This window comes from Dama dama, chromosome 21, assembly GCF_033118175.1.
Source record: "Dama dama isolate Ldn47 chromosome 21, ASM3311817v1, whole genome shotgun sequence".
In the NCBI taxonomy this organism is placed as follows: domain Eukaryota; kingdom Metazoa; phylum Chordata; class Mammalia; order Artiodactyla; family Cervidae; genus Dama; species Dama dama.
In genome coordinates this window covers 62293191-62302707 of record NC_083701.1, presented here as the reverse complement: position 1 = coordinate 62302707, position 9517 = coordinate 62293191, and the positions used below count along the sequence as shown (strand labels likewise).

Here is a 9517-nt window from a genome sequence, read left to right as displayed (position 1 = left end):
AGAATCTCTTGGACTGCAAGGAGATCGAACCAGTCCATCCTAAAGGAAATCAGTCCTGAATATTCACTGGAGGACTGATACTCTGATGCTGGGAAACACTGAAGGCAGGAGAAGGGGATGATAGAGGATGAGATGGTTGGATGGCATCACTGACTCAATAGACATGAGTTTGAGCAAGCTCCAGGAGTTGGTGAAGGACAGGGAAGCCTGGTGTGCTGCAGTTCATGGGGTTGCAAAGAGTTGGACATGACTGAGTGACTGAACTGATATTTAAAAATCGGCCTCTAAGAAAATCCACAAAGTCAAGTCCCAAGTTGGTCTGTGGAGGTGCAACCAATTAATTCCTTCTGGAAATGAAAGGTCAGGCTCAATGTTCCCAGGTTGCTGGATGGGAGAGAAAAAAGCAATAGAGCCTACTTAATAAGAAATCAATAGAGGCTTTCCTCAGAGCTCAGTTGGTTAAGAATCTACCTGCAATACAGGAGACCCTGGGTCAGGAAGATCCGTTGCAGAGGGGACAGGGTACCCATTCCAGTATTCTTGGGTTTCCCTGTGGCTCAGCTGGTAAAGAATCCACCTGCAATGTGGGAGACTTGGGTTCGATCCTTGGGTTGGGAAGATCCTCTGGAGAAGGGAAAGACTACCTACTGGAGAATTCCATGGACTGTATAGTCCATGACGTTGCAGAGTCAGACATGACTGAGCGACTTTTACTTTCAATAAGAAACCAAAGTAGTAGATATTGGGGAGAAAGAAACCTGCTTCTCAGATTAACTACAATAGTTATTAACAACTGTTTATTTTCTAAATTTTAATAACTTCATTTTCTTCTCCCTCTTTCTGATATAAATACTTGCTGTTGAGAGTGCTAATTCTTAGGTAGGTTGATTCAGAAGGGGTGGGGGAGGAGGAGAGAGAAGAGAAGGGGGTCTGGGGCTCTCAAAGAGGAGAAAAGGGCAAATGTTTCTTTCCTACATTCCTTCAACATAGTCACATAAAATATTTTTTTCTTTAAGCCCAGAGCTAATAATTACACAACAAACAACTCATCTTGCTCAAGGATATGTTTTTCCTTAAACTCTTTACCAATGATTATAAAACAATGTATCCTGTTGGAGGACAGGTTTCTCCTTAAAAACTTCTGACTATCCTATCATCTTAAAATGTATGTTGTGGGAGTGGGTCTGGTAAGCTCTGTCTAGTGAAAGTGAAAGTTGCTCAGTCCTGTCAGGACTCTTTGCTATCCCATGGCCTGAATTCTTCAGGCCAGAATACTGGAATGTGTAGCTTTCCCTTCTCCAGGGGATGTTCCCAACACAGGGATCGAACCAAGGTCTCCCACATTGCAGGCGGATTCTTTACTGTCTGAGCCACAAAGGAAGCCCGTTATTTAAAAAATGTTATTTTAAAATGTTATCCCATTATTTTAAAATGTAAGTTGTGGGAATGGATCTGGTAAGACCTTTATAACCTTGAGACATTCTTTTGATTTACTGTAACAACCAACTGAAGAAGTATATAGCTCCCTTGCTAAGACTAGCGAGGGGGGCACTCTCCATCCCCTCTTCTGATGTCTATGTTAGAAGCTTTCTGTCCTTTTTCACTGTAATGAAACTTCTGCCACACAAAGTTCTGAGCGTCTGAAGCCTGGTTCCTGATGCCTATGCTAAATCTTCTTCAGAGACCACAAATCCGACATCGTTCACCGTAAGCTATTACTGTGAAAGAGGCAAACGTTGTGAACCCAACCATTCAATTTCATTAAAATTTTGACCTTAGAAAGAACACGGCCTCACTGGTCAAGTCTTCTTGTTCTTCCAAGGAGGAATGAATACAGGGGACAAAAGGAGGGTCAGGGACAGCTGCTGCTGCTGCTGCTAAGTCGCTTCAGTCGTGTCCGACTCTGTGCGACCCCATAGACGGCAGCCCACCAGGCTCCTCTGTCCCTGGGATTCTCCAGGCAAGAATACTGGAGTGGGTTGCCATTTCCTTCTCCAATGCATGAAAGTGAAAAGTGAAAGTGAAGTCGTTCAGTCGTGCCCGACTCTCAGCGACCCCATGGACTGCAGCCTACCAGGCTCCTCTGTCCATGGGATTTTCCAGGCAAGAGTACTGGAGTGGGGTGCCATTGCCTTCTCCGAGTGGAGAGCTACCACTACGTAAATCCCTTAGCTTTAAGTGGGAGCAACTGACGTAGCTGCCCACAAGTAAAATGTGTGAGTCAGAGAGAAAGGGTCGAAAAGCAAAAACGAAATTATATGAAGAATAGCGACCGAGCGGGTTCTCCACTGCCCCGGCACAAATAGCAAACGATTCGAAACACGTAGTCTGAAAAGGGCTTTTCTACGTGGATATCCGCGGTGGAGCCGATTCTTCTACGTTCCTCGGAGTAACGGTCAGCCTAGTATTCCACGAGCACTTCACTGGGGTTTCTCTTCTAACCCTCTGCCCGCCTAGAAAAATGTTCCTTTCTGCAGACTTCGTCAGAGAAACAAACCTCCTTGGACTGCTAACGTGCTGCTAAAGTGCTTTGCTTCCCTGAAAAATGAAAACAGCTAGGAGGGAAACAAGCACTTTCGACTAGACTCGAAAACACCAAAGGACCCGTTTCACCCGCCTCTGTTCAAGGCAGGTTCCTCAGCCACGCCCGGAACGGAAGGGGCGGAGACTACGGAAGGGGCGGAGATTCCTACACGTCAGAAGCGAGCGCCGGAAGTTGGCCGCGGCTCAGAGGCGAGTCGGAATCTGTTTGGAGAGGCCTCAAGATTTCTCCGTGTTACGTGAGTAGGGAATTGGCGGTTTGGGATTTGAGGGTGGGAATTTGGGCCCAAACTGAAAAGACAATAAGGTCTAAAGAGGTCTAGTGTAAGGGTTAGAGTCGGGAGAGGCTGGGGATAAAGTCGATACTGTTAGTCCTTTGCCTGTTTAGCTCTTGGGTTGTTTGCCTGTTTAACTGTTGACTAGCTTTGGGGAGTTCTTTATTCTTCCTTATCTTCGGTTCGCATGTTCTCCTGTTGAGAGAGGTAATTTTTTTTTTCTTTTACAATCTCCTGCTAAAGTTTGGAAAAATATAGCGTGTTAAATGAAGACGCGGGCTTTGCAATCAGATCTAAATCTCTCTGACTCTGCAGCTGAGTGTGTTAGTCGCTCAGTCATGTCCCACTCTTCGCGAGCCCATGGACTGTAGCCTGCCAGACTCCTCTGTCCATGGAATTCTCCAGACAAGAATACTGGAGTAGGTTGCTATTCTCTACTCCAGGGGATCTTCCCGACCCAGTGACTGAACCCGGGTCTCCTGCATTGCTGCTGAGTAATCCTGCCCAAATGAACTTCCCTAAACCTGAGTTCCTTCATCTGTAAAATAAGAGTCCAATTTGGGGGTAAATGCGCAACACGTTTTTTGTTTGTTTGTTTCTTCCTTTAGACCCAGCCATAGGATTTAAAACAAAGTACTGACTAGAAATTGGGACCTTTTTAGCTTTCCCTCGGGAAAATGATTCCTGGTTGGATTTATGAGGGCCACATTTTGAGAAATTAAATATTTGAGTCTCCGATTTCAGGGACAACTATGGACACCCAAAAGGACGTTCAACCCCCAAAGCAGCAGCCAATGATATATATCTGTGGAGGTAAGAGTAACACAAAGTAAGAGTATTTAAACTCGGTTAAAAAAAAAAAATTGTGTACTTGTCTTTGACTTAAGTGAGTCGTTCATCTTTATCTTTAAAGTTAGAAAGCAGAACAGCTTTATCAATCTTTAAAAAAATCCTCTCATTAACTTTTCATTTCCTCTTCTAAGAAAAGTGCCTTGCCAACTACTCTTTTTTCTTTCTCCTTTAGCTTATTGGTAATAGCTACACATCCTTGAGATTGAGTATTTGTATTTTAGTGTGTTGGATGAAAAATATGGTCAAGATAATATGCTTGTCTGTAATAATTTCTCTTTTAAGCATTGAATAAATAAATGTGTTTTCATTTCTAGAATGTCACACAGAAAATGAAATAAAGTCAAGGGATCCAATCCGATGCAGAGAATGTGGATACAGAATAATGTACAAGAAAAGGACTAAAAGATGTATCCTTTTAACTGTGCTTCTTAGGTATGAGATGGGAGCAAGTGAAGAATAATGCCTGGTTTGATAGTCAAAGACTAATTGCTGGTGAAAATGGTAACAACTTGGATTACTTACCAAAAAAAAACAAACCAAAAAACATGTTTATCATTTTCTTTGACAATACTTCGGTGTGTAGACGTATACCAAGTAATCTAAATACTAGTTGATTTTGGCTTTCATAAGTGTATTTTTCAGCAATTCTATATACATACTCATTCCTGAGCTTCAGTTTATGAACAAACTAAATTAATACAAGGGGAACTGCAAATAGTGAGTTTTTGTGTTACCTAATGGAAAAAGTGAGACTTACAGATTAGCTGAAAGACAGAGTAAATTGTTATGTAATAACTGACAGTATTTTTTAGAACAGTAAATTATCGCTTTTAATTTTTATTGCTTTAGTTTCTTGGCGCATTGGTCTTCTCTATCATGGAAAGAGGGCTAATTATTAAAATAGTTTATTTTTTAGTTTACTTCTCATCATAGTAGATAGTGAATTTTATTCTTTCGTGCATTTTAGATTAAATAAATAGATTATTGCAAAGAGAAAGTGATTTGGAAGTACTAAAATTTTAATGTACTTTTTTTATGTCCTTAACTTGGTATATTACAGTGGTGGTTTTTGATGCTCGGTGAAACATGAAATTCAGAGGAATATCTTCATTTTTATTTGGATTTGTTGTTAATGTTGTATAGTTTTTGATTAGTGTACTTTATGAATACAATTATATACACATGATTTCATTTTAAAAAACCATATTGTATTTAGATACCTATTAATAGCTTATATAAAGATATTATTTTTTGTTCAGTTACATGGTTTGTATTTTAATTTTATTGTATATGTAATCTGACACTCAATGGAGGTTAAAAATGTTTCCCAAACTACACTTTAATCAAAACCTGGAATCATCTGGGACCCTTGTTAAAAATGAAGTTTTCTAGGGCTCTTTAAAGGTCTGATTAAGTAAGTTCTTAGGAAGCCTCTGTTTTACATCACCAATTGTTTGTAAACTCTCCAGCATCATTTTGTATAGAGTATTCCAATGCACTTACTGTCAATGTGCATACCTTATTTTGAGTTACAATTTTCATTTGTTAACTTGGCATAGGCCTTTCTGTATTTATATGTAATGGTTGACTTTTTAAAATCTTGGGCAAGGGAAAAGAAACTTTGATGGTTGCTTCTATAAGACAAAATCGATCCCAAGTAAAGTGGATGAAGCAGACTGTTAAGGCAGGTGTGGTGTCCCAGTTGTAATTATTCATTAAAGTAAAAAAAAAAATTCTACTTTCAGCATATTAAAAAAAAAGTTGGTTTACACTTAATTATTGGATGAATGTTTAAAGCTTTTGCTTTGATAACTAGGAAAATGGATACTCAGATACTCCATCTGTTCCAGAATTTGATTAGATAAACTTCATTGATAGCTTTGTGTGTCTCTGACATTCAGAGAATTAACTGTGCCATTTAAACGAAGCACCTGTTATTTCTACTGCCATCCTTAAAGACTAAGTTCTGTAAATTTATTATGTGCTATATAGTACTACTGTACTCAATCTTTTTAAAGGGTTCTTCCTTGATCCAGGTTTTCCTAGACCATAGCTTTCATAATTCTGTGATTCTGCCATATTCTTTGAGCTTGTTCTTTTTGTATGGAAGAGTCCCGATAAATGACAGCTGCCTAAACCCCAACTCACTGATAATGTTGCTCTTAACTATTCTAATTTCATCATAGGTCCTTTGGGCATCAGTAGTTTGAGTGTTGTTATTTGGTTAACTAGACTGTGGTAAAGTATTACGCATGGAACTCAAGACCTTCGTTTCAATTAGTTACCTCCTTGTGTCCCCTTCATCCATAAAATGGAAGTAATTTTTCTTGCCTACCTGGACAGTTGTAGAAAAGGTAAAATAGATATAAAATTGCTTTTAAAAAATCCTTTTGAATAGTGGTCTATGAATATAAAAATCAGTAAATCTGAGCATGAAGCTAACACATAACTTGTTCCCTACTTAAACTGCTTGCCAGACACACAGGTTCATCAAAAATATGTGGAAATTGGTTCAAATCCAGCACTGCTCATTTACTGGCCAGTTTACTTCAGCTTAATTGGTGAAGTCAAGAAATTAATAACACATACACATGCAGAGTCCTTGTTAGATGGCAGTGACTTTACCAGGATTCACTTTCCTTATTTGTAAGATGGGCATGAAAAAATTCACTGTAGCACCTACCCCAAACATTTGCTGCAAGATAAAATACTCGATAAAAACTCTTAATGTAATAAATGTTAGCTATTCACACCATTACAGTTTCTGCACAGGTGATTGTATTCAGTTTAGTTCTGTCGCTCAGTTGTGTCTGACTCTTTGCAACCCCATGAAACAGCACGCCAGGCCTCCCTGTCCATCACCAACTCCTGGAGTTTACCCAAACTCATGTCCATTGAGACGGTGATGCCATCCAACCAATTCATCCTCTGTCGTCCCCTTCTCTTCCTGCCCTCAATCTTTCCCAACATCAGGGTCTTTTCAGATGAGTCAGCTCTTCGCGTCAGGTGGCCAAAGTATTGGAGTTTCAGCTTCAGCATTAGTCCTTCCAATGAACACCCAGGACTGATCTCCTTTAGGGTGGACTGGTTTGATCTCCTTGTAGTCCAAGGGACTCTCAAGAGTCACCTAGAGCCAGACATCCTGGAATGTGAAGTCAAGTAGGCCTTAGGAAGCATCACTACAGACAAAGCTAGTGGAGGTGATGGAATTCCAGTTGAGCTATTTCAAATCCTAAAAGATGATGCTATGAAAGTGCTGCACTCAGTATGTCAGCAAATTTGGAAAACTCAGCAGTGGCCACAGGCCTGGAAAAGGTCAGTTTTCATTCCAATCCCAAAGAAAGGCAATGCCAAAGAATGCTCAAACTGCTGCACAATTGCACTCATTTCACACGCTAGTAAAGTAATGCTCAAAATTCTCCAAGCCAGGCTTCAGCAATATGTGAACCATGAACTTCCACATGTTCAAGCTCGTTTTAGAAAAGGCAGAGGAACCAGAGATCAAATTGCCAACATCCGCTGGATCATCGAAAGAGCAAGAGAGTTCCAGAGAAACATTTCTGCTATATTGACTATGCCAAAGCCTTTGACTGTGTGGATCACAATAAACTGTGGAAAATTCTGAAAGAGATGGGAATACCAGACCACCTAACTTTTTATACAGGAAAACCTGTATGCAGGTCAGGAAGTAACAGTTAGAACTGGACATGGACCAACAGACTGGTTCCAAATAGGAAAAGGAGTACGTCAAGGCTGTATATTGTCACCCTGCTTATTTAACTTATATGCAGAGTACATCATGAGAAACACTGGGCTGGAAGAAGCATGAGCTGGAATCAAGATTGCTGGGAGAAATACCAATAACCTCAGATATGCAGATGACACCACCCTTATGGCAAAAAGTGAAGAAGACCGAAAGAGCCTCTTGATGAAAGTGAAAGAGGAGAGTGAAAAAGTTGGCTTAAAGCTCAACATTCAGAAAACTAAGATCATGGCATCTGGTCCCATCACCTCATGGGAAATAGATGGGGAAACGGTGGCTGACTTTATTTTTGGGGGCTCCAAAATCACTGCAGATGGTGACTACAGCCATGAAATTAAGAGACGCTTACTCCTTGGAAGGAAAGTTAGGACCAACCTAGGCAGCATATTGAAAAGCAGAGACATTACTTTGCCAACAGAGGTCTGTCTAGTCAAGGCTATGCTTTTTCCAGTAGTCATGTATGGATGTGAGAGTTGGACTATAAAAGCTGAGTGCTGAAGAACTGATGCTTTTGAACTGTTGTGTTGGAGAAGACTCTTGAGAATCCCTTGGACTGCAAGGAGATCAAACCAGTCCATCCTAAAGATCAGTCCTGGGTGTTCATTGGAAGGACTGATGTTGAAGTTGAAACTCCCGATATTTTGTCCACCTGATGCAAACAGCTGACTCATTTGAAAAGACCCTGATGCTGGGAAAGATTGAGGGCAGGAGAAGGGGACAGCAGAGGATGAGATGGTTAGATGGCATCACCGACTCAATGGACATGAGTTTGGGTAAATTCCGGGAGTTGATGGACAGGGAGGCCTGGCGTGCTGCAGTTCATGGGGTCACAAAGAGTCAGACACGACTGAGCAACTGAACTGTTCCTCAGTGTTCTCTCTCTAGATCTTTTAAATCTAGTTTAGACTAATTGACCTAACTCTTTCATCTTTTTTACCTTTTTTTTTTTTTTCTTTATCTGTTCTGTGAAAGATTTCACATTTACTTTCTAACCCATCTGTATATTCTTGGATGGAATGTCTTTATGTAGATGATAGTGATGTTTTTAATTTGCCACCATAGTCTATTATTTCTCGAGTTAGTTTTTATCCTGCTTGTTTATTCAGCTTGATATTTTCTGTACCCAATTGTGAGCAGAAAAAAACCATAAAGTGTGTGTGAAAAGAAAATTCCAGAGCACGTGGAATTGCAACTCACTTCTCTTTAATAATTTTGTGTCTGAGTGAAGCTGGGTCTTCAAGGCCAATCAGCGGATGGCAAAGCGGAGGCTAGCCAGTCGTCACGCAGAGGCTCTAAGCCCCGCCCGCGGCGGTCCGCCTCAAGCTCTCGGTCTGGGGACTGGCGGTCTGGGCAGGGACGGGGCGGAGCGGCGCGCCCCTCCCCGGGTACCTGAGCGAGGCTGGTACAGTGTGTGGCTGGGTCCTCTGCAAGACTTGGGGTCTGAACCAGGTGAGTATCTGCCGGCCAGGAGTAAACTACACGTCCCCATCGCAATTCCTCCTTCCGGGGGCCTGGGGTGAAAGATAAGACTCAGAGGTGGGGAGGGAGCGCGGGGTGAACAGCCTTCTCGGTCGGGGAAAGAAACGGGCCCTTTTGTTTCTCGGGGCTGAAGGTGGCGGATGTTGGGGCAAGGTCTTCGGTGGCGGCCACTAGTCCTTGTGAACAAAACCGGGGAATAGGGAGAAATTATTCATAAGAGTCCTGAAGTGCCCCCTGACCGTTGCGGGTTGGCTGTAGAGCTCCGGGATCCCGGGCAGGCCCTGACCCCGCTGTCCTCTCCGGCCGAGCTGTACATAGAAACCGTTACTACGGGCTGGAAGATGCCGTTTCCTTTCGGTCTCCGGCTGCAGGTGGCGCCCAGCCTTGTGGATGCTGGGAAGAACGTGCGAAGGTGGAAGTCAGTTTTTCCTGTTACTAGCGCATTGCAGTTTGCACTGGAGGTATTACTGACAAACGGATGAGTAAATGTGGGAAATGGATGTGAGTTAGGATGGTGGAGAAGAAGTTAACCCCAACTAGGACCACAGTTTTTCCTAATCAGAGACAAATTGCAAGCAGATGTGGAAGAGTTCTAACTGGAGCAAAT

General features: G+C 42.0%; 2 protein-coding genes across 3 annotated transcripts in view; both read left to right on the top strand.

The window, feature by feature from the left end:
* Positions 1-2678: 2678 nt before the first annotated feature.
* On the top strand, positions 2679-4930 carry POLR2K (RNA polymerase II, I and III subunit K). Of its 2 annotated transcripts, none has more exons than XM_061123673.1 (4): positions 2679-2780; positions 3561-3629; positions 3983-4075; positions 4729-4930. In XM_061123673.1, exons 2-4 carry the CDS (start codon positions 3569-3571, stop codon positions 4749-4751), a joined length of 177 nt encoding a protein of 58 aa, XP_060979656.1. In that variant the 5' UTR covers positions 2679-2780; positions 3561-3568; the 3' UTR covers positions 4752-4930. The 2 variants fall into 2 exon arrangements, with proteins under 2 accessions (XP_060979656.1, XP_060979655.1); XM_061123672.1 differs by lacking the exon at positions 2679-2780 and adding an exon at positions 2851-3023.
* Positions 4931-6747: 1817 nt separating this feature from the next.
* The window catches only part of SPAG1 (sperm associated antigen 1), an 83609-nt gene continuing 80839 nt past the window's right edge, over positions 6748-9517 (top strand). The window contains exon 1 of the mRNA XM_061123671.1: positions 6748-8880. Coding sequence (XP_060979654.1) covers positions 8685-8880 — 196 coding nt within the window. The 5' untranslated portion in view covers positions 6748-8684. The remainder of the gene's footprint in view (positions 8881-9517) is intronic.